Source organism: Alosa sapidissima, chromosome 6 (assembly GCF_018492685.1).
Source record: "Alosa sapidissima isolate fAloSap1 chromosome 6, fAloSap1.pri, whole genome shotgun sequence".
In the NCBI taxonomy this organism is placed as follows: Eukaryota; Metazoa; Chordata; class Actinopteri; order Clupeiformes; family Clupeidae; genus Alosa; species Alosa sapidissima.
This window is the reverse complement of record NC_055962.1, coordinates 9,172,019-9,197,945: the sequence shown is the minus strand read 5'-3', so window position 1 is coordinate 9,197,945 and position 25,927 is coordinate 9,172,019. Positions and strand designations below refer to the sequence as shown.

At 43.7% G+C, this 25,927-nt stretch overlaps 1 protein-coding gene and 1 long non-coding RNA gene across 6 annotated transcripts in view; one reads left to right on the top strand and one right to left on the bottom strand.

Annotated features, from left to right (window-relative positions):
- Positions 1–12,927, bottom strand: part of LOC121711086 (MAM domain-containing glycosylphosphatidylinositol anchor protein 2-like) — a 203,381-nt gene extending 190,454 nt beyond the window's left edge. For all 5 annotated transcript variants that reach the window (XM_042094389.1, XM_042094392.1, XM_042094390.1 and 2 more), the window contains exon 1: positions 11,996–12,927. In XM_042094389.1, coding sequence (XP_041950323.1) covers positions 11,996–12,068 — 73 coding nt within the window. In that variant the 5' untranslated portion in view covers positions 12,069–12,927. The remainder of the gene's footprint in view (positions 1–11,995) is intronic.
- Positions 7,648–25,085, top strand: LOC121711118. Its single transcript, XR_006032259.1, has 3 exons — positions 7,648–7,658; positions 18,175–18,179; positions 24,970–25,085. It is a non-coding gene; the product is annotated as an uncharacterized LOC121711118 (long non-coding RNA).
- The last annotated feature ends 842 nt before the right edge of the window (positions 25,086–25,927 follow it).

Genomic DNA, 25,927 nt, shown 5'->3' with positions numbered 1-25,927 from the left:
GGTGAGGATGAGACAGTGCTGGCAGTTTTGTTTGTAACAGTCAGCTCGTTGGAAGGCTGGACACTGCTTCCCCCTGTCTGCTTATCAGTGCTGGGGTGTGTGTGTGTGTGTGTGTGTGTGTGTGTGTGTGTGTGTGTGTATGTGTGTGTGTGTGTGTGTGTGTGTGTGTGTGTGTGTGTGTGTGTGTGTGTGTGTGTGTGTGTGTGCATTGCTTCACTATCTGTTGTCCACTGTCAATCTTACTGCTGAGAAACTCAGAGTGGCCACAGGCAGAGAGAGGGAGAGGGAGAGAGAGGGAGAGGGAGGAGAGAGAGAGAGAGGGAGAGGGAGAAGGAGAGAGAGAGAGAGAGGGAGAGGGAGAAGGAGAGAGAGAGAGAGGGAGAGGGAGAAGGAGAGAGGAAAAAAGGGAACAAGAAAAAGAAAGAAACAGGACTGTTTGTTGAAGCCGCGGCTGTTTGATGAGGGGGAGTTAAAAGATGAAGCGCAGCTTTGGGTTTGCTGTCTTCACACACGTCAAGAGGAATTCAAAGCCATGCTCGCCCAGAGGGGCTGGAGGGAGATTTTGGGTAGATGCCACCCATCAAATTACCTTGGCACCAATACACACACACACACACACACACACACACACACACACACACACACACAGAAAGAGTGAGAAACACACACAGACATAACACACACAGAGCGGCTGAAATATCAAATAGAAATGGACTTCGGAGTCTCTGCCAAAGCTTCAGAAAACAAGGAAATAATGACCTTCGACTGCAAAGCCCCTCTGAACAAACAGGCTTTGTAGCACACCCATGCTTTCAACAGAACCACCGCCACCCCCCACCACAAAATAGGCCTATATCACAAAATAGAGCCATTACTGCTGTAAAGAGGAGAGGGAGCATCTTTTCCATAGCTTGTTTCTGCTCGGTGCGCCTGTAATGTGCAGTGATTGCAGAGCCTCTGTTTTTAGGGGGAATAGTGCTTGGCACAGGCCAGCTGGAACAAACAAGGTTCTCATCAGGGTTCCAGTACTGAAGTCTTTTTCATATTCATTATTTCAAACAATCAGAACTGCCATTGATCAATATGCAGCCATGTTGGTAGACAAACAACCATGATTTAATGCTTCCATTACTTAAAAATAATGGCCCATTAATAAAGGATGTGCAATTATTATGGGTAATTAATTTTAAATTGTTTAATCCAGAGACACCACATGATATGAGTTTAAAGCAACATTTTTCCAACAAAACTTTCAGTGCTTTTCATAATTATGTTTAAGTCCATTTGCAGTTGGAGAAATTACTGATTCATAAGTGTGACTGACCTCACCAGAAACAGACTTTAATCATTCATGGACAGCAGGGAAACATGAGGAGAGAATGCAGAAGAGGAGTTCATCAGTGAATGCAGACATAATGCACTGGAACAATGCAAGAACACAGACTAATTCAAGAGGCAGGATACAGAATCACTGGGACAGGAAGTTATCTGTATGGAGATAAAGGCAAAGCCCATCACACAACAACAACAACATCCATCTCTGACACCATCTGACATGTGCACTGGACAGGGGCCACATCACACATATATATATAAAGGGCCACTGTCTCATCTACTGAGTTATAGGCTGTGTTCTGATTTTCTGTCCTAATGCCTCTGTTTTCCAACTTTCCCTTGACCTCAATGTGAAACATCATAGGTCCTAAGAAAATACAGCTGTGGTGTTAAGAGAATCCGATTGTACTTAAACGTATGGGAGGGCGGGTGTTATTGACTTATGTCAAGTTGATTGGTTGTTGTTACTTGGCAAAGCGAATTGTGGGGCGTCACTATCACCTTTCCATTCAAAGGATGCTTTAGTGTACCCTATGCTTAGGGAGATTTCTTTTCGATAGGAACCTTCCCAAGAAAAAAAGACATTCTAAACGCAGCCATAGTTTCTCTAAGAAAGGTAAAAGCAAACAAGAAACACACACACACACACACACACACACACACACACACACACACCATATGCTATTAGGGGATGTAACAAACTTTTTTTACTAATTTTAAAAACAATTATTCATAAACTATAGCTATTGTGTGGCATTAGGGAGCACTGAGCATCAATGTTTGCAGTTAAGGACATGGTGTTATAATTAGCTAATAGCTAATTGAATTTGCCTAATTATCAAATTAGCTTTAGATAGACATAACACTTTGCCCATAATTCTAATTAGGGCCTGGATTGAGGCAGCTATCAATGGTCTCTGTGAAAGACAGACAGACATGTGGAGAAGTGAGACAGCTGCATGTGACTGTAGTGAGGGACAGACCAAGGGCGTAGGTTTGGTCTGAGCTTTGGTGGGGACACTACCCACTAACACCCCCCCCCCCCAAAAAAAAAAAAGTTTCACTATTCACTATAGAAAATTATGAAATGTGCTACTGTCCAACTACTATCCATGATTAAAATGTGCTACTGTCCAACTTGATCTAACTACACTGTGTAGCCTACCTAATCTGATTTTAATATGTAGGCTACAGATATGTAGGCTATATTTAACATTTATTTTCTATTTGGTCTGTTATGAAATCATGCCCATTTAAGCACAGCTCCGTTTTAAGACACTTAAATACATGCATGCTTAGCATTTTGTGAAAAGAAATCATCATTAAGGCTACATTGACAAACTCTTAACCGTGAGCTGCCTGTATATTCTTCTAATATTAGATATCTAGGCGATGTAGCTCAGTTTTAAGAAATGCAGCCGAAAGACCATGTTGAATTTTGCTATAATTTATTTCAAAGCCGGATTACTCTGGAACAGCTAACGATACACGGGAATGCATTACACCTTTGTGTTCGGTAAGGTCTGCTGTTTATATGATATATGGTTGATATATGGTTTGTCATGTGTTGCGTGAAGAGTGTGTAGGCCTACGATATTCCACCGAGACGAATGGATGTGGAGATGGGCGCAGAGAATAATACAAGATCTGTACGAGATGATCCGCAGCACTGAAGTGAGAAATGATTTAACTCTTTGTGTAGCGCATGTGAGCGCTTTTTTCCCCATTTCAACCTGAATATTGGTGGGGACATTTCAGTCGTAATTTGACATTGGTGTGGACACGTCCTTCGGTCCCCACGCAAATCTACGCCCCTGGGACAGACAACTCAAGCGAGAAACTGACAGATACATCTTTTTATTTTACACATATTAGGTCTGTTCTCTGTGAGACAAATAACTCTACCATATGGTCAGAGTTCTGTTCAGCAGACAGACAGCTCAGTGAAGTCTGTGTACTCACTGAGAGACAGACACATGAGCAGTGAGGCCTCACTGAGAGACAAACACAGTGAGAGAGAGAAACAGAGGGGCGTTTGGTCCTTGGGTGAGAAAACAGGGTGGTGTAATGAGAGCTCTGAAACGCTGACAGAGCTGCCAACTCTACACCCACACCCCCCACCCCCACCTCAACACCCCCTCTCTCTCTATCACACACACACACACACTCACAGTCACCATCACCAAGACAGGGGGCAGAGAGCAAGGAGGAAGAGTGTGGAAGAAGAGGACTGTTCAAAAGTGTGTGTGTGTGTGTAAGGATCTGTTCCAAGACCTTTATACAAACACTCTCACAGTGAATCCTGGTCAGAGGACACTGCTGACAGACACGTCAGCACTGGCACCTTCATTCTTTTAGCGACACACATATACAGACAGACAGACACACACACACACACACACAATAACACACATCTTTTAGCGACACATATATACACACAATAACACACATCACCTCTCTGCATGATAACTACATCCTTTCTTTTACATAAATACATACACACATGTGGGCATGAACACACACACACACACACATACAGAGAGAGAGAGAGAGAAAGAGAGAGAGAGAGAGAGAGTAGTCTCATTCATTGCAACTATTGAAGGTAGCATCAGCGATTCTAAGCAATCTCTAACCCGTAACACTTTTTGTAACATTCAGCAAATATCTCCTCATGATCCACTAGGTCTCCATTCAGTTAAAAAAAAAACTGATCTTCATACACACAGTCCCACCACTGGAGCAAGCCTGTACTCCACACATAGCAAAACTCTTCCTGCCAACAGCCCAATCAGAGGGGAAGGGATTTTGCGGAAATAGAATGGGAGTTTGGGGTGGGGATTGGTGAGCTCACTCAATGGTGTTGTATTGGTGTTTGGTTCAAGTATCAATTCACATGGTGTCATCTAGCATTGCTGATGTGCTTTTCAGTGTAACACCAGTCCTACACCCTGGTACAAGCATGGCTCTTGTCAGTTAGTCCAGAGAACATGCAGTAATTCTGTCAGGGGAAGATAATGGCAGACAACAGGAGAAGAACTAGATGTTCCCTCATCCTTTCAGAGTAAACGAAAATAACCTGGTGAAGTAAATCGAGAAATGTACCACTTACTTGTTTTATTCTCAAAAGGCAAGTAATAGTGTACAAGGCCACACGAGCCTGCACTTATTGAAAGTATGATCATTGAATTCAGAGAACGTACAAAGATCATTCCCTTCAATAGGACAACCACATGTAGTTACGGAGGTGGTGTGGGTGTATGCCAGTGTACATTGTATGCTGTAGAGTATAAACACTGCATACGGATAAGGTCTGCAGATCAATCTGGTCAAAAGGGACAAACATCCTATCACACGGGAGCCTGAGCTGTGGTGTGCGTGTCTTGATTGTCCTTTTCCGCGGTAATTTGAGTCCCATCGCGTAGCGCCGGCGCACTGCCCTGTTGCGGAGGAGAGGATTTTGAAAGGTCTTTTGGCGGGCGGTGTGGAGTGGAGTGGTGCGGGAGGGTAGCCTACATAAATCCCAGCAGCACACGTCGCTCCACCGTAGCCTCTGTGCACACCGCCATGATCAATCTGCTTACAGTGTGACCATTTGATCTGAGATTCTTCCGGAAGGATAGAAAAAAAAAATGACACACACACACACAGATGCGAGAACACAACTGCTAATTTGCGTCTCATCATGTTGAGTGCCCTACATACAGGAGCGGGAGATGAGAGAGAGAGAGAGAGAGAGAGAGAGGAGGAGAAAGGGAAAGAGAGAGATAGTGAGAGAGGGAGAGAGAGAGAGAGCGGGAGGTGATGGGTATAAGTGGGGGCAGAAGATGTGAGGAAAAGGATGATGAAGACAGAGAGAAAGAGAGTGGAGAGTCCCCCACCTCCCCCAGGTCCCCTGCTGCGTGGGCTGTTTACTGTTTGACTTTTGAAGCCTGCCGTGTGAATGAGGCAGCGTTGCCGTGACAGCCCACTTCAGCTGCAGCCCCCGGCGTGTCAGCGCTCTTTAGCCAGAGCTCACCCCTCCGCCAAGGAGATGTTGTATGGTTACCGTGGAGATGAAACAATGCTAATTTCAACACCCCCCCCCCCACACACACACACACATACACACACAGCGGCAGTGGCATGCTGAGAGCTCTCAGCCTGCCTTCACTTTGCATTTCACTCCACAGCTGATTGGCCAGCGCTCCAAGAGGTCGCAACAAGGAAGTCAAAGGACAGCAGGCGGAGGCGGGCTGCGGATGCTGTGGACAGCGTCGCCATGACAACAGACATGGGTCTCAGCAACGAATGGAGCTGATGACATGTGGGCACGAGTGACAGTGTGACCGCCTGCTTTAGCAAAAATTAAATAAATAAATAAGAATAAAATAAACAAACAAACAAACAAACACATGGCTAGTACTTCAGCTCTATTAAATGTCATTTGTATGGCTTCAACATGTTGGCAACGGCTCGACCTCTAATTAGGCCATGTGGTGTCCGTGTGTGTGCAAACCTCCCATCCGTTAGATAAGATCGAAATAGAACCTGTTGTGCCCAAGGACAAGCCTATTACAGTCCAGCTGCTAGTTAGATACAGTATTACACAGGAGTTGGTCACTGATTCTCACTTCAAATATGTAACAATGTTATATTACTGGAATATTCGTATTGTTTTATTTTTTAGTATAAGTATAAGGTTATATAAGCAAGAAATGAAAGCATGGTACAGAAAGTAAAATATCTAATCGTTTGATAAGAAATTAAATACATAAGCATACATCCTGTAAACAAGGTTATCTCACAAGTTACACACACAGATACAGTATGCCAGTGCCAGTGTTTGTCCATCACCATGAGCACACAGCCCCGGGCTTTAGCAGTGTGTTCTCACTGACCCTGGGGCGAGGGTTGTGTGGTAGGTGTGAAGGAGGGCGTTGTGGGGGTGTGTGGGGGGGTATTTGCTTTCTCATCACACTGGGAAGAGTTCAGTGTCAATCTTGCCCTCATCACGGAGGTTTTACTGACCCTGAGAGGGTGATGGGGGTGGGTGGCACTAGGGGGTATTAGTGTTGGGGTTGCTCTGGCGAGCTGGAAAGCAGGACAGTTACAGAGGGCTCCCGAGCCTGCTCTGAGGAGCCAACAAAGGCTGCCTCAGTGTCCGCTCCGCAGGCCCAACGCATTAGCATTTGGTTGTGTAGCCGCGACTTCACGACCACCACACCAGGAAGAGTGAGAGAGGTTGCTCAGGGGTTGCCATGACATCCGCCGCGGTGCGTAGGACACCATCGAAGCAGGATGTGTCACGACCAAAGACGTGAGTACTGACGACTTACAAGAAGGCCGAGCACGAAACCAGAGAGCTTCCTGCTACCTTTGGGACGACTGCCATGGCAGCTCAGCAAAGTGAGCATGATGAAGGCCCATCTATATTGGTTTGCTTTCATTTAAGCTACTGTGTGTGTGTGTGTGTGTGTGTGTGTGTGTGTGTGTGTGTGTGTGTGTGTGTGTGTGTCTGTGTGTGTGTGTGTGTGTGTGTATCCTGCCAGACAGTATGCCGCTGTCATAATTGGTTTGGAGCACTCAGAAACTTATCCTGTCATATTAGCGTGAGAGTTTTTCATCATTCGCTTTCTCTCTCTCTCCCTCTCTCTAGCTCTCTCTGTCTCTCGCTTCCTTGTCTGGATGCCAAGAAAAAGCTGATGAAACCGTAATTACGCGTGCTCAAGCCTTACAAGTGTCACCAAGATGACGGCAGCTCACCAAAGCAAATGGGAAGAGCCCCATATCTACGTGACACTCCTAATCCATTTGATTACCGCCTGCAGGCACTCTCCAAAACATCACTCCTCATCTTGCTCACGGAGAGTGAGACACGGAGTGGATGGACGCAGACTGAACGAACGTGGAGTGGACGGACACGTCCACTTACTGAGACTTCCATTGAGTTCCTCTAAACTGATCCAGCATGGCTCCATCAAGACCCAGCTGAATGTATGAAAGGGACAGGTGTTTGAGTGCAAATATAAACATGAGTACAAATCACCTCTGAGATTCTGGCAAGTAGTCTGGGCTGTTTGTTTCTCTAACCGTATTATCATTAAAAAAAACTCCAGTGACACAAAGACATGGAGAAGGAAATGTATTATTGGTAGACTGTCAGTATTGGTGATTTGGTATTTAGAAATACATGGTTTCTTCCACCTCTCAGCAATGTAGTTTGGTAATGTGGTTTTCTTTTACACTATACAAGAAAGGTAAGGACAATTGTTAATAAGTCAAAAGTTAGACTCAATATCAGGAAAAATGAACCAAGAATTATTACTGTAAATCCAAATATACATGTGGTTGTTGACAGTGTTTCGTTGTGAGAACAGAGAAACTGTAAAGATAACTATCTTTGAGTTGTTTATCTCTCATGGGCTTGTGTCTCAATGGCAAGGTATTAGCATGTTCGGACGCCCGGGGCACACAGAGAGTACAGCATGAGTGCTACAGTGACTTACACGACATCTCTCTCTCTCTCTCTCTGGCATGGGCCATTCAAGACTATCAGCAATGGCCATCTCTACTGGGAACATGTCTATGTGGCTGCTGCAATATCACTAGACAGCTTCAGCAATGTCCACTGAGAGGGAGCCCTGCGGTCACCCCTCCAGGTTAGTCAGCCACAGAAACGTAATGGCCCTTCCTATAAGCGCTGACAAGGTCAGATTGTACTTTTCCTGCACACTGAATGTGATCTGATGGGACGGTTAGGGACCAGCACTGTGTTTAAATAGGCCTTATTAATTTATAGCCTCTATACATTATGAATCATATGGCTGGTTGTGAATGGAAGAGCTAGACTTAGGAGCTTTAGTCTCGATGATGTCATATATAGAAATACTACAAATCATTAACTATACAGTAGTCATTGGTTTATGCACAAACAAATTGCAAGAGCTTCATCTAGATATTAAAATATTTATATAAAGTTGCATAAAATGAGCTTGTTTTGAGAAGAGGATATATAGATGTTTACCTCTTTTTTAATGCATGGAACTGGAGCAGAGCATCTGCTTTCTGACACCAAGAGCTCGTTGCTCATTCATCAAAGAGCCTGCTTCTCTCCCAGCACAACACCACACTGTGCTAACACATCCAGGGATTCCAGCCATCCTCCAGATGTGCGCTTGCTTGAACGCACACAGACTTACACACAGGCTTAAACCATCATTCAGCAAACCTCTTCAGCTGTCAAGCTTCCTCAAAATAAACACACCCACACACAAACCTCTAAAACTGTCAAGCGTCCTTAGAAGAAGCACCCTACCACACACACAATCAGCCTGCAGGCATGGACAGAGTCTAATGTGACAACAGGGAAACAGAGAGCAATGCTTTAAATGTTCAGTCCCTTCAGTGGTGCTCTTCCAGACGGTCTCTGTGTGCATCTGCACATCTCCATCTCCAGCTTTCCATATCAAGCTTCATCTCCACCTCTCTATGTTCATCTCTCCATCTCCATTTCTTCATCTCCACCTCTCTATGTTCATCTCTCCATCTCCATTTCTTCATCTCCACCTCTATGTTCATCTCTCCATCTCCAGCTTTCCATATCAAGCTTCATCTCCACCTCTCTATGTTCATCTCTCCATCTCCATTTCTTCATCTCCACCTCTCTATGTTCATCTCTCCATCTCCATTTCTTCATCTCCACCTCTCTATGTTCATCTCTCCATCTCCAGCTTTCCATATCAAGCTTCATCTCCACCTCTCTATATTCATCTCTCCATCTCCAGCTTTCCATATCAAACTTCATCTCCACCTCTCTATGTTCATCTCTCCATCTCCAGCTTTCCATATCAAGCTTCATCTCCACCTCTCTATGTTCATCTCTCCATCTCCATTTCTTCATCTCCACCTCTATGTTCATCTCTCCATCTCCAGCGTTCCATATCAAGCTTCATCTCCACCTCTCTATGTTCATCTCTCTATATCCTCATCTCTCCATCTCCATCTCCATTTCTTCATCTCCACCTCTCTATGTTCATCTCTCCATCTCCATTTCTTCATCTCCACCTCTCCATCTCCACCTATTCATCTCTCTATCTCCATCTCCAGTGTCCAAAGTCGAGCTTTTATCTCCACCTCTATCTTTATCTCTCCATCTCCACCTATTCATCTCTCCACCTCCACCTCTCTATCTTCATCTCTCTATCTCCACCTATTCATCTCTCCATCTCCACCTCTCTATCTTCATCTCTCCATCTCCACCTATTCATCTCTCCATCTCCACCTCTCTATCTTCATCTCTCCATCCCCACCTATTCATCTCTCTATCTCCACCCATTCATATCTCATCTATCCATGTACATCTCCATATCTGAGACTCTACAGTACATCTCATTCTCTCCATCTTAATCTTTCTATCTCTTCATCCCTCCATCTCTGACTAACTGTCCATCTCTAGCTTTTCATCTCTCCACCTCTCTATCTCTCCATCTTTCCATCTCCACCTCTCCATCTCCATCTATCCATCTCTTCATCTCTCCACCTCTCCGTTTTCAGCTCTACAGTACATCCTCCATCCTTCATCCTTAGCTCTGCCCCCAGTCCTCACCTTCTCCTCCAGCTCTGGTTGCAGGAAACCTGCGGCTGCCTGCTGTTTGCCATACAGATGCTTTCGTTTGAAAAGTGTTGAATCAGTCTCAGGATTATTAGACAGATGCTGCTGCTAGACCCTCCACCTCAAAAGAGACACATGAATGAATGTAAATCCCATTATCACATGCACTATGCTCAACAGACGTTTGGGCTGTTGTGCAAAGACATGCATATTTCAAACATGAAAACAGGCATGCGTTTTCATCTGATCATTCATACATATAAATTGACCTATAACAATCATGTTGGAGGAGAATAATACTCAGGAGAACATCTACATGCCTGCAGCCACACCAGGAACAAGACTTCTTTCTTAGATCTTCAGATCTCTGCATTTCTTTTATTCAAAGCATGTCAGCGCAGCCAACACACACAAACACACACAGCTCGGTAATCCCTGAGTGTTTGTGTTGTGGAGCTCCAATCAAAGCTCTGACCTTTGAGCTGTGAGAGAGTGATGTTTAGCAAACAGACTCGCAGAAGAAAAACACAGGGAACCGGTGTGAGCTAATTCACTGCTGCTCCGAAGCCAGGCAGGGAGCAGAACCAACCCCACCAGGCTGCCACTCTGAATTTATATGAGGCCGTCTCTTTGAACCCTTTGGTCTCCCTCCCTCCCGGGAACAAGCTTTCTGCTCCGTCTGAGGGCAACTGGACTTCAGAAGGTGTGTGAAATGCATCGGATCTGTGATCGAAGGTCTATGAATGGCACAATACGTGTGTGTGTGTGTGTGTGTGTGTGTGTGTGTGAGAGAGAGAGAGAGAGAGAGAGAGAGAGACAGAGAGAGCAGGATAAATGTGTGTCTTAGCATGTGTATCTGTGTGTCTTTATGTGCAGACAAGTGTGTGTGTGTGTGTGTGTGTGTGTGTGTGGTTGCGTGTGTGTGTATGTGTGTGTTCCCGAGTGAGTGGTTAGTGTGACGGATGACCCCTAGCTAATAACTCTGCTGACCCCATGTTGTGTGATCAGAGGGACATCATGACCATGAACGGACCACTGCCCCCAAGCCCGGACCTCTCTTCAAATCAGCCAGAACAAACAGCCCCTATAACCTGCTCTTCCCACAGACCATCAGCACACAGTGGACATTCCCCAGTCCATCCGAACCACTCGCACATTTTAAGGCATCAAATAAAGCCAGTGAAAGCCTGTTGGCTTACTGACATCAAAACAATAAGATAAGATAAAATGATATGTTATGTTATATGTATATATATTCACAGCCTACAAGACACAGCTACTGATGTGCTACTGATGTGCAACATGCAGAGAGATGAGTAGCTCCTTCTTCACATGCATGTGTAAACGTGTAATTGTGTCGTTCATGGTCGTCTGTGCCCTGAGTGTGCGTCGTTCAGGAGAGTCTTGCGGCGGAGCACTCACGCAAGACATCCTTCCACATCTATGCATCAGTGTGCAATGGGTAGTGAAGCGCAAAAACAGCCGAAGCCACCATGCAAAGGTTTATATTGACAAGAGAGAGAGAGAGCGAGAGAGAAGTTGCATACCACGTGGTGAGCGCGGAGCGGGTGAGAGGAGAGCGAAGCAGGGAGGGACCAAACTGCACTCGAACCACCGAGGGAGGCTCTCGACGAACCGAACCCCGTCATTCACAACATTGAATATGTGAGCTCCCCTGTCAGGGGCATTTGTTCATTTCGACTCGAATCAAATGCTTTGTCTGCCATTTCTCCTGGCAGGCGATATATGACTGGATTTTTGACATTTGCAGATGACTTGGAAATCATGCGAGTCCATTTAAATATACATTCAATTCCATACAAGACAATAATCAATATTCACAACTGCAGAACTACCTCTCGTTTGAGCCATCCAAAAGCCTCCGAAGGCTACATAGTCAAGGGTTGTTTCCATTATGTGAGACGCCTCGAGTTAACGACGCTTGTAACATTTTAATGCAGCTTGTTTCCTCGGGTCAGCCGCGCTTGCAACACTGCATACAAATGATCTCGTCTTTTTGCAAGGTCAATATTGAGTTGGTTACGGATGTTTGAGTATTCTGCGACTTACCGTACACTCCTTGGCAGTAGATGCCTTCCAGACAGAGAGCTAGGAGCCCCAACAGACTGATCATCCCATCCATGCTTACGTTAATGTCAACATATCCAGCTCAAACGCCAGAAGTCCGACTGGAAACCGGAGGGGTTCGGAGGAAAAGATAACCGGCGGGCATAGATCACGCCGACCGGCGTTGATTTATTCGTCTCTTGTAGAGAAAGGTGTGCGTAATTGTCAAACGATGCTCTTTCAACCTCGTCGCTTGGATAAAATAAATAAAGTGAAGTCGTATTAATAAGTAACCCTATGAGGGCACACCGACATGTTCACTGAAGCAAACAGAAAGATGTGATGCCCGAAACATACTACTCTGTGTGTAGTCTGGTCCTCACTGTGTCCGCGAATGTAGCCGCCAGATGAGCAGACGCGCTCGGCTCAGGCGCGGTGACGGTGACCCCGAAGGCACCCCCGTGTGTCAGTCGTATGGACTTGATTTCGTCTTGATTGTGATCTCCACGGACATGGCCTCCCGTTGCCTCTAACAGCTGTCATGGCTTAATCCCGGTGTATCTGAAGAATCCATGAACTGTCATGCATGAAGCGTCACACTCCGCCCCTCAGTATTTCGCGTGTTTGTCTAACCACCCGGTTAACGAAGCAAGTCTTGAAGTTGCGCGAGGCAGATTCAGACACTGGTGTAGCCACAGTTACATTGGCACCGCATCTCGAGACCGCGCGCAAATTATTTCTGCCAGCGCGGAGGATGACGAGCACGGCAGAGCCGGAGGAATGCGCATGCACCTGATTTAATGATGATTTTAAACAGGCTTCTACAGAGACGGGGGTGGGAGAGGGGCAAGGTCTGTCTTTCCTGGCTGCCAGGACGAAGCACTCCCCTCCCTCTCACTCTGTTTGTGTCTCTGTATGCATCAGCGTCGCTTGCGACTTGCATCAGGCACGTAGAGCGGTGCGTGCGGTGGAGTCGAAGACGGAACGGCTCCGCAGCCGGTATCTCACTACGTCAAGCCGTGCGTGACTTCCACCTCTAATTTGTATGGATGACTACGCACAGTGTCGACATAGCTACGTTAAGTTTACGTTAAGTACGTTAACTTTCTCCCGATGGTGCATGTGGAACTTGAACAGCACTAAAGCCTAGGCAACACGTCAATTCATGTCATAATTTGGCCGCCTAGAAGGCAGAAGTACGCTAAGATGTTTTAAAAATATATGTTTTCTGGATTGTCTTTAGTTCTCTTAAACGTTTCATTGATTTCAGAAGTGTCAGTTAATTTAGTGCAGTGTATGTAGCCTATGAGCCACTCAATATCATGCTATTCCGTATGAATGGTAGGTGCATTCATAGCATTACACGATCGTTTTGTAAACAGTCTCAGTATAACCTTACTTAATCGGTTAAGTGCACTTTATTGCAGGCAATTATTGATTTTTGATGTTTGTGTTCTCTGTTACTCTCTCCATTGCTCTCCATTTGGTCGAGTTCGACTTGCTTTGGAAATAACGCCCCCTGTTGGGTCAAGTGGCCCCAGACTCAGAAGTCTATGTTAGTTGAAAGGTTTTGTCTTCACTACGAATACGAATCAGCAGGCTGATGATGCTATAGAGTGCGCTACAGAGAAGATGCTGCTGCAGCCGTTGCTTCTACCTCTGCTAACTTCCACCAGCTCTCTCGCCGTTAGCACACAGTGTACCTTAAGTAGCAACGGTGCAACAGAAAAAGAATGCTGCGCTAATTTAAAACTAGTTAGTTTCAACGTAAGGTTTAAGGCACACCTTACACCTAAACTTACAGCACGATCAACCTTACGTTGGTGCAACCGGATGCTGTTCTTTTGGCCAGACTGACATGCACATGTGATCAAAGCTTTCACCCATTGCAGGAATTGTCAACAAGCAGAGCTGAATGTATCACCGTGTGTCCATTCCCCACTGCACAATTCTATTACAGGACAGATTTAGGATTGCATGGAGCTTTTCCTTCACTTCATTATGGAAATGACCCAAAATCACCACAATCACACTTTCTCTCTCCTCACCGCAAGATGAGCCTCATCATGGTTTACACCTTGTGCCATTTCAGGGAACCAGTGTGTGTCTGTGTGTGTGTGTGTGTGTGTGTGTGTGCTTCAAATCCCCACCTGGATGATTACATCCTCTAGAATCCAGCAGCTCATTCTTGACTAGCTTCCTCAGCCAGTACTCACCATGTGGATATAAAACCAATGGCTTTTTTATTGTTTTTTCTTTACATACAGAGTAGAAACACCTTCTCCAACCCAGCTGATTAGGTGGTTTCCCAGAAGAGCAACATACTTCAACTAGTGCACTGTGCCTGAGGCCTGCCCTGACATGTTTTCTCTATGGAAAGTCTGAATCTACATCAGTATACAGTCAATACGGTACCATATTTATCACCAGTAAGACATTATATAATATAAAATTGTTAAAGGTTAAAAATTGGAACGTAAAGTTGTTTGGGCCAATCAAGTTGTAGAAGCATCACAAGGACCATTGATAGAAGTAGGATGCACCAGAGCTCAATTACAAGCATCATAACAAAGGGTCTGAATACTTATCTAAATGGAATATTTCAGTCTTTCAATTTTTCTAAATATACAAAACACCTCAAACACCTGTTTTTGGTGTGGGGTGTTGGAGTATTGTGTGTAGACTGATCAGAAAAAAATTAATTGAATCCATTTTAAGATGAGTCTGAAACATAACAAAATGTGGAAAAAGTGAAGCCCTGTAAATACTTTCCGTATGCACTGTATGTGAATGCCTATCACATACCAAATTGCTGGGAGGTGTGTAGGGACATGCTCTGCCACCTCCTTGTCACCTTAAAAAGCACCTAGGTCTTTCCCTTTTGGAGGCCAAACAATCCAAAGCCAAAAAAGGACATCACCCATCCAGCTGAAGGTAGCGAGCGACCCAACTACCCTTTCGAATATTTGAATTAATAAAAAAAGATTACTATACCTAGCAAAATGTCAAAATTCAAAAATAAAGCAATAACTACGAAAAATTGAATAATTTATTCATATATAATAATTATATAGCCTGACGAGCCAGACCCACATTAAAATGTAGGGTCTGGGCACTCACTGTTGGCAGTGCTCAGTCCGAGGGGCGGGATAATTGGTTGTCTTTCAAATTCCCTCTGCATGCAACAGGACAGCGCTACAACTCATAAGTCCCATGCGTTTTCCATTGTGTGATGCATGGCAAGCTGTTTTAACATTTAAATGTATTATTCGTAGGAGCAATGAGATATTGATAGTAAATTGAATATAACAGTTCAATTTCATGTTCAAATTTGTCTTATCAATAAAAAAAGCAATTCATGCTTTAGACCATTTTAATTTAAAACATTTTAAAAACAAAGTACCGATTCAGGCACTGTTTCGGCACCGGCACCGTTTTAAAAGTATCGATTTAGCACCGGTATCGGATAAAACCCAAACGATACCCAACCCTAGTTACATTGCTCCGGAAATGTTTGCAGGGAGATGAAACCTTTATTGCGTGACAGAGCAGAAGTGGGGCTTTTGGCATAATTGTCTCGACGATTAAGCATGAAAATAAAAAAAATCATGAAATTAAATCAAATTGCATCATAATTACAGTCTATACTTCTCTGTGTTTACCTGCGCATCCATTACTCTCGTTTGAATTACCCGTGAACCCGTGATCTCATAGATATGGCAAACATATCATATGAAAGAGGAGACACAGAGCTATCCATTGGTACCAGGTATGCCAGAGAACACCTTCTGCCACACCCCCAGGGCGCAAAGCTTAATAAAAGTAAAGCGCATGACGAAAAATCAGAGAGTAAGATAGGAAAAAGCTTGCATGTGTGCTTTGACTTGCGTGTGTGTGTGTGCTCGTGCAGTTGGTGGCGTCATGAACCACAAAATTATAACTAGCGCATTCTTTGCTAGGATTGTTATTATCACTGTCAATCGAGGCAACCATACTACTCAAGAGAACTTAGATGTCTAATCTAACGTAGAACACGCCTGTTTTTTTTTTTTCGTCAGCACGTTAAAGGTTGTCTATTAGCTTCTACTAGTGCAAGAGGGTAACATTAAGCAAATGCGTACGCTACTGTTAGATTATTAACACTGAGGGCCAGATTTACTAACGCTTTTGCACCCACTTCATGCGTGTAAAATTATTGCGAGTTATGTACAAACAGGCTGCACTGAGGTAAAAAAAAGTGCAAACTGCCTGTCGCAGGAGCTTCAAAAAAGCAAATTGCGCTTTTCCATGTCATGCATATGCATTCATGGGAGGGTCAAGGGGAAAATGGGAGTTTAGCGTAAAGACATGGGAGGGGAAGCGTAAAGAGCGCCTAATTATGTGATCCGCGGTATGTACAAAAACTGCTTGTATAAGTATATATACTCTTTTGATCCCGTGAGGGAAATTTGGTCTCTGCATTTAACCCAATCCGTGAATTAGTGAAACACACTCAGCACACAGTGAACACATAGTGAGGTGAAGCACACACTAATCCCGGCGCAGTGAGCTGCCTGCAACCACAGCGGCGCTCAGGGAGCAGTGAGGGGTTAGGTGCCTTGCTCAAGGGCACTTTAGCCGTGCCTACTGGTCGGGGTTCGAACCGGCAACCCTCCAGTTACAAGTCCAAAACGCTAACCAGTAGGCCACGGCTGCCCCTAAACTTGTGAAAGCACACGTCTGTTCTGCGCCTAAATACTTCCGCCTTGTAAAAGCAGGTGTTAATCCAAATTGCAGTTACAGTAAATGCATCATTAAGAGAACCTTTCAAAGACAACAGAATCGCTATTTAGAGCACCAGCTTTATGTTTTTGGACTACCGGTATATCAAAATCAACCTTAACTTTCGTTGGCCTTTTGAATGTCTTACTTTCACTTTCACGTCATTCACTTAAACTTTCCTACTTGCTAGATTTGACCAATCTTCCATAGCCTGCGTGCACAAGTGGTTTGAGTAGAACTACTGATCTTCATTATCTCCCTGCTTGTTGACATCTTTCATGTATGGTATTATTTCATGATCGCTAAACGTTTGATTCTTTTTAATGTTCATCAGTTAACTTCATTCAACTGCGTTTGTATGCCGTTCAGTTGTGGACCTTTGTAAATTGCGGTAGGGGGCAGAGAAAAGCGCAGATTACTCTATGAATTGAAAGTTTGATAATTACGACGTAAACTTGGGTACTACAGCGTTTGCTATCTGCAGTTTGTCTATGGCACTGATAATGCTACGTTCGCAAATGTACGTAGATCTGGCCCTGATTGTCAGTCCCAATGGATTATGGGTTATTAATGGAGTGTGTGCATAGTGTGTGTTTGTTTTTGTGTATGTGTGCTCCTGTGTATGTGTGTGTGGGCATGTGCCTGCTTGCCTGCATGTATGTGTGTTTTGTGTGTGTGTGTGTGTGTGTGTGTGTGTGTGTGTGTGTTTGTTTCTGTGTGTGCGTGAGTGCGTGCATGTAGGTGTGTTTGTGTGTGTGTGTGTGTGCGCGTGCATGTGCATGTGAATCTGTGCGTGCATGTGTACTGTGTGTATGTGTGTGTGTGTGTGTGCATGCGTATGTGTCTTTATGTGTGTGTGCGTGCATGCGTGTAGGGTCGGACTGTGAGCTAAATTCGGCCCTGGCCATTTTCTCCTGGACCGGCCCACCTCCATGATTCCACCCATAAATAACAAACACACAGTAGATTTGGACCTATAGCCTCATCACAATAACACGTCCCAGATAGCAAACTTCATTGATTTAAAGTTGAAATTTGGTCAGATTGGTTGCTGTTTGGTTGAGTTTAAAAAGTCAACATCAATTCAATGTTTAAGTGTAATTATAATTTCAACGTTGAAAAACTGGCGTTGAATCAACATTGCTTAAAGGTTGGGTTTTCCATGATTAAAAGTTAAGCATTTCATCAACATCGTTTCAATGTCAATCTTCCGAGGATACGCGCTTTAATCAACCGTCCAATCAGCAAGCAGCATTTTATTTGAATTTTCTCCCGGAGGAGCTGGATACTCTCGCTGCTGTGCAAACGTTAGAGAAGAGAAGACGACGTAGAAGTGTGAGAAGCGTGAGAAGCTTAACATTTGTAAAGGTAAGTTCGACATTTATAATTTTTTATCAGCCACTGTTGAGAAACTAAACTAGAAAAAGTTGTTAAATAGGTTATTCCAAGATGTAGTTTTACCGTGTTCTAGACTAGTTCTACCGTTGGTGAAAGAACTGAATTTGGTGTTCGTTAGTGCTAACGTCATTATGCTAGAGTTAGATGTATGGCTATTATGTTAATATTCGTTTTTAGACTTGAAGTTGGAAAGGTTGCTATTGCTTCACGGTTAAATTGTTATCGATAAGTGGATGGTTAGTCTAGTGTTGGTTGGTTACCATTAGCAGGTTGAAGATTGGCGCATTAGCTGCTAATCGTTAGCTTCGTAATAGCGATTGCTAATTAGTTGAAACACCTGTGGCAATTCAAGGAGCTTTGGTAAATGACACTGACGGTGCCCATCACATACTTTATTGTTAATAAAGTCGGACCTCTCTGGTTGACGCTACCGTCGTAAAACTCTTACCGAAATGGGGGTCAATTGCTACAATTCGGCTATTATTTAGACTTTTCCCTCGTTCCTTTTCTCCAAAAAAGCGCTAACTATTGATAGATTTTCTGTCTTATTAGTTTTGCGAACGAGCATGTTTATTCTGTTGATTCTGTTCATGGGGCGAGTGTGAGTGAATGTATTTTGTGCGACACTGTGTTTAACGAAGACGAGCTCCAGCCCCGGCCATGACCCAGCTTTACATCGAAGGGAGCTCTCGATACCTGGGACAGTTGATCTGCTGAGCTCGGTAGCGAGAGAGTTATGAATAGATCAGTGATTTACGCCTATCTGCTCGCCAAAAAAGCTGGTATTGTGTTTCCTGAATCCTTACATTCAGGCATTCAAATTAAACTTCATTAAAAAACATGTATTTTTTTTCCCTCCATACCAATGTATGATGCTTGCACGAGGGAAACATCCCAAAACAATAGCACCCATATAATTGTTGCTGTTTTGAGAAGTATTCCTTTTCTTATGCAAGCATCATGCAACCATGCAAAAGTAATGAAACTAATTATATCTTACATTACTAAAGCAGTCCTCTGATGTGCATGTCACAAAATATTTAAGTGAAAGTGCATGTATAACAATCTAGGCATAATAATGATTGTGATAATGATAATGACAATTTGATTTGGAGGGAGTGGGGTTGGGTACGTGTAGATGAGCCTTATGGCCCCAAAGTCTGCCATGACTGGGCCTCAGGTCAAAGAAGTTTGAGAAAGGCTGGTCTACATAACCTGCATCAGATTGAGGTTTGCAGTGATGCGCCTGAAGGCACGGGTTGAGGACCCAGTCAGTTACGTCACAATATGCACAATTGTTTAAATTCATACCTACGTAATCACCATGACCAAAATTGTACTTTTTTTTTTACTTTGAATCTTGGAAAAAAGGGAAAAAAAACCTACCTACCGACCCATTTTTTTATTTTTTTGGCTGTTACTGCAAACAAGAATATTTTTAAGGATGGCCCCAGGGTTGATTTAAAATATCTCATCCTATGTAGTACTGACAACATTGACATTCCTTTCTAAGACGTTTCCGACACTGGTAAATTGGTTCGTCATGTTTTTTGAAGGGCTTCAGTGATTGCTCGGTCACATAGCAGTTTGATACATTTCTCTATATTGAAGACACAAGGTGCCATGTATTAGTCAAGCATTTTTAAGCATTATCATAAACCTATTTTAATGGCTTTTAAAACCTTTTTTTCCCTCTGAAGACATTGCAGTCAATAAAATGACGACAATGCTTGGCCAGCTACTAATTGAGGTGAAGGAAGTGGGACGCGACATTCAGTTCCTAAAGGCGGAGATGACTGACATAAAGGCAAAGGGGGTACTTCGTGAGAATTCTGAGGTTGCAGACCTGCCCATCATCCAGCTCCCGCTTGGAAATGAAGAAGATTTTGACAAGGCAGAATCGTCTCTGGAAGATGAGCATGCTCGTAGATATTTGGTGAGCTTCACTTTGACAAAGCCAACATGGCCAAGAGCTGCTGTACTATTTTACATTGGTATAACTGATAGGCCTGGAGATAAGTTACAGTAGTATTCTTCACTCATCTAAAGTGTTTTCCATAGTTGCGGTTAAATTTGGTGTCCAATACCAACCTTAAAGCAACACACCACAGTTTGTTGAAAAATGCTCATTTTCTACCTAAACAATTGAGTTTTACCTTTCTCCTGTTCATCCAGCCATTCTCTCTGCTAACGGTATAATCCGATTCAATGGTCCTTGGTAGTTTGGAGCTACAAGTGATATCTCCAGTCACAGAGAACGGCTGGATGAACATGAGAAACGTAAAACTCAATTATTTAACTTGAGGGTAGGTAGAAAATGAGCATATTTCCACAAATGGTGGTGTGTTGCTTTAATTGGTCATGGAGCAGTAAACGGGTATTATTTAGTACCAGACAAATTCAACTTTCTCAACTTAGCAGACACTTTCATATATTATGTATTACTAGACGGCAAGAGACTTACAAAAAGAGGATTAACATTCAAGCTACAACACAATTAAAAACCTTGTTAAGAGTGCAACTTGCTAACAGGAAATGAGCAGAAATATCAATTAAACTGTATGTTAAATCTGTCTTAACAGTACACTTGATCACACATAACTATATTTTTGTCAAATCTGTTCAGGTCTCCCGTCTGGCACTGGTGGGTGGGGGCTCCTCTTCTGAAATGATACGGAGAATGCTGTCTGCAGCCTTAACGAACAACTTAGCCTGCATGTTCAATTGGATGGGCAAGAGAGCCAAAAGAGCCTTCAAAGACACAAAGATGTGCGAATGCATGATGAGTAAGTCTGCATCCTAATCTTTAACTTGTCTTGCATGCCAGCTGCTGTTGATTTGTTAGTGTTAAAGGAAAAATCAGGAGTTAGTCATCCTATATCCCTGTTTTTTGAGGCTGCTGTGCTATAGCCTAGAAATCTAAACCCACCCTAGTGGCAGCAAATAGTTTTGCCTTAGCAGGTACATCTAGCGATATGTCTGTGAAGATTCACATTCATACCAGCATTACATACATAATTTATTCCACATTTGAAAATGTAAAATCATTTTAAGGTGTAAGCTTATTTATTTTCTCTTCAATGTGTTTTATCTCCATACAGTGGCAGCTCGCCGATACGACAAAAGGATAACTGAATACAGTTTTGGTGATGGTACCAAGAAGTGGCTGCGTTATGCACACGAGCGTCAGGGTGGAGTGAAGAGAGGAGCAGAGAATTGATTTTTTGATTTTATTTCTTCTTTATGGATCAGTTTTTGTGGTGTTTGCTTGATGTTGGAATCATTCACACACACACACACACACACACTCCATCTCTCACTCACTTACTCACTCACACACTCACACTCTCTCTCACTCACACTCTCTCTCACTCACACTCTCTCTCACACACTCACACTCTCTCACACTCACTCTCACACTCTCTCTCACACACACTCTCTCACTCTCTCACTCTCACACTCACACTCACACTCACTCTCTCACTCACACTCACTCTCTCACTCTCACACTCACTCTCACACTCTCTCTCACTCACACACACTCTCTTTCACACTCACTCTCTCTCTCTCACTCACTCTCACACACTCTCTCACTCACTCTCTCACTCTCACACTCACTCTCACACTCTCTCTCACACACACACTCTCTCTTTCACACTCACTCTCTCTCACTCACTCTCACACTCACTCACACTCTCTCTCTCACTCTCTCTCTCACTCTCTCTCTCACTCTCTCTCTCACACTCACACTCTCTCTCACTCACACACACTCTCTTTCACACTCACACTCTCTCTCACTCACACACACTCTCTTTCACACTCACTCTCTCTCTCACTCACACTCACTCACCCTCTCTCACACTCACTCTCTCACTCACACACACTCGCTCTTTCACACTCACTCTCTCTCTCTCACTCACACTCTCACACACACTCACACTCGCTCACACACTCACTCTCTCACACTCTCGCACTCTCTCTTTCACACTCTCTCTTTCTCACTCTCACACTCATACACACACACACATTCATTTGTTGTCTTGTTTGCTGCCTGTTTTGGCTGTTTTTTCTGAAATGCTAAAAGGTTTCATTTAAATGCCTAATTTTGTGCATGTTGAGCACTAATAAAGTAATGAATGTGTTGTCCAATGAAGCATATATATTTTTTAATAAGTACAGAATACAAATTTAATCGTGATTGCATTGAATACAGTGTACTAATAATATAACCCCCCTGCCCCTACTTATACCCCCCTCTCACACACTCACACAGGATGGACAATGTGAGACTTGAGCATGTTTTTCATCCTTCCCTGAAAAACCACACCCTCCCGCACACGTGTGAAATAGCAGCAGGTTACATCATGCAGGATGGGCAGGTTAACAACAGACAGCAGGGCTCTTGAGTCATACAGTGGGTTTCCATCCAGCTTGTTAATGCGCTTTTAAGTTATGCGATTAAGAAATCCTTTGATGGAAACACTCGCATCAGTCCATTAATGCGACTACAAATGCGATTGGCTCCAGGGAGGTGGTTTAACTTTTGATGCGACTAATGGCCTCCTTACACCAAACAACTTTGACAAGATTTGGGAAAGATTCTTGAAAGATTGGAGTCTTTTGAGTAAAGCTTAAATGAGGGGCATTAGTTAAAAGACTACAATCTTTCAAGAATCTTTCCCAAATCTTGTCAAAGTTGTTTGGTGTAAGGTGGCCATAAGGCATATGCGATTCAAGTATAAGTATATATACTCTTTTGATCCCTTGAGGGAAATTTGGTCTCTGCATTTATCCCAATCCGTGAATTAGTGAAACACACTCAGCACACACACACAGCGAGGTGAAGCACACTAATCCCAGCGCAGTGAGCTGCCTGCAACAATAGCAGCGCTCACGGAGCAGTTGGGTGCCTTGCTCAAGGGCACTTCAGCCGCTTTCTACTGGTCGGGGTTCGAACCGGCAACCCTCCGGTCACAAGTCCGAAGCGCTGCCCCCTGTTTCAAGTCGATGGAAACAGCTTAATAGGCGGCCCTCTGGCCACCCTGGAAGGGCTAATGCTAGAGAAAGCATGTAATGTTTAGGAGACGTTTTCAATGTTGAATCAACCAAATTTCAATAATAGTACCATTGAATGATGACTGAATCAGTGTTGGATCAACGTTTGATTATCATTAAAATTTCAATGTAATTTCAACGGCAATCACATCTGGTTGAATCAACGTTGAATCCACGTTTTGGGTGATTGAAATGGTGACGTTGTTTCAACGGCAATCTCATCGAGCGCATTCAACGTGGAAACAACATCGGAGTTCAATGCAGATTCAACGAATCCTTTCAACGTTGAATCAATGCCATTTTGCTATCTGGGGTGGGTCCGGGGGTGTCTCTCCGGGATTTTCTTTTTTAAATTATGGTTGCTAATCACACCGTTTTAAAGTGATTTGAAATTGAGAGGGACAGGATTCAAGGATGGGCTACTAAAGACTAACCTGACCCTAGCCAGATGAATTTCGCTCCGCCTAGCTCCACTCTGGAACCGATCCATTGAAGTGTTGCTTCAGAAGGCTGGGCCTAATCAAAAAATGCTTGCATATGATTGAATAAGCCACTTGTCTGTCATCTATTGACGTGCTACTTCAACCACTCACATCGAAGCCAACCTGTGACGCTAATAACAGTCTCACAGTCGCTTCTACGCTATGTCACATCTATGAAACTCCCCAGGCTATTTATTTGGTGCAAATCTTCTCCTTTACTTTGGTTATAGTCCGCGATTCACATTAACTGTAGGCTATCACCACAAGTGTAGACTATACTAAACGTTTTTGCCCTAGTTTGTGTGCCATCATCACATTTTACAAAATTAGGCTACCTTTGTTATAACCTACCAGTTGATAGCCTACTTTTTACCTGCATCGACTCGTGATTGATTGTGCATCTAATGTAACACTCGGTGGTGAGACCACTTTCCAAGTGTCACTTTCACTGTCATTGTGAGCTAAAAGGCCTACTATATGGGAAATACTTTGAAGTTCCTTTTGAGTAGGATCAGCTCCAAAAATGAATGGGTTTTCTTTAACCTGTGCTACACTTTTCCACCAAGTTGTGCGAAAATTGTAGGCTACTCGTAGTTTTTTTTATGTTGACAGAACCACACTACAGTAGCCTACATGGTGCAGTAAATGGAAGCTCTTGGTAGCGCGTGCAATATATTTATGGAATAAATATAAAACAATATATTTATGGAATAAAACTAGACCTCTGATTGCTGTTTACAGTTAAACTGCAATATATGTGAACACCAGCCAGCGGAGGGAACTTATACAGCCTAGGGCCCTAGGCTACCATGCACTCGAACTAGTGGCTGCTTGGACAAATCCACTTGAGGGGTGGGGCAGGGGGGCGCGATCGTAACACACACTGAACCTGTCATGAAGAGGCCAAAATGATTGACCTGTCACCCCCCACACCAAATGGATGCAACTGCATTTATAGGCTAGGCCTAGGCCTACATGACGGGCCGCAAATAGGCTAAATAACTTAAAAAAAAAAAAAAAACAGAGGTCACCGGCCCACATGTGGACCGGCCCACCGGGCATTTGCCCGGTTGTACAGATTACCAATTCGAGCCTGGTCATAATGATCCTACACTTCAATTCAACTCATTTTGTGTAGTTTTGAACCTGTCAGCCAACGATACCTGCGATTACAATGCCTTGTTTTTGCCTTTTCATTTTTAACTAGGTGGCGCTATACATAAAATGAGTGGATATGGAATGGGTTGACATGGCCCCTTGAGACCAACATGTAAAAAAAAGTAGGTCATCCTAGGCCCTACGGTTCTCGAGATATTCACAGAAAACAGTGTCTGGCCTACCCTCCTTTCCGGCCTGGTGTGGTGGGTGGGCGACGGATCAAACCAAAAAACAATGGTTCCATGTCGTCCTTGTGAGACTACATGCCATACAAGTTTCGTGCAGCCCGGTCTTTCAGTGTCCTGGGAATCCTTGACACAAAATTACTGGGGGGAAAATCTGGAAGAAAATAAAATAACTAAACCTATATGGCCGCTTTGCGAGCGCGACGGTCATAATAAGCAGATGATTGAATAAACAAAATAAACACAAATAAACAAACAAACAAAAACAAGACCATAGACAGGTCTTCAGATGGCCTAGGGTATTTTGTACTTCTTGAAAACCTTTATAAGCAAAAATAATTTCAACTTCGATCTGCTGTGATTTTGTTTGGGAGGAAACACCACATTACCATATGAATTGGTGTTCCTAACTAAAATTGATTGAGTTCAAGGCATTGTATTAGATTTGAAATGTGTTTTGCATAAATTCATATTCTGGAGGAAGGAAAAAAAATAGAACCCAACTGAACCACCTTCGCTGAAATTAAATGAAATGGAGGATAAATGAACATCTTATTCTCCAGGTATGTGAAGCCTCCTGTACCCACCACACAGACTGAGCGTTTTCCCTGTCGTGTGCAGGCAGGCTTGGAGCTGGAGCTCGGAATATTACAGTCAGCTGTGTGTGCCTTGGCAAGCTAATGGCTGCTCAGCCGTTCTAATGTCCCATTGGAGGCGAGAGACTACGGTACTCGCAAGTTCTGAGTTTCCAACAAGAGAGAGCTCCCTCGCCTTTGTGTGGGTGTATGTGTGTGTGTGTGTGTCTGTGTGTGTGTGTGTGAGTGTCTCTCTGTGTGAGTGAGTGTGTGTGTGTGTGTATGTGTGTGTGTACAGTATGTATGTGTGTGTGTGCGTTT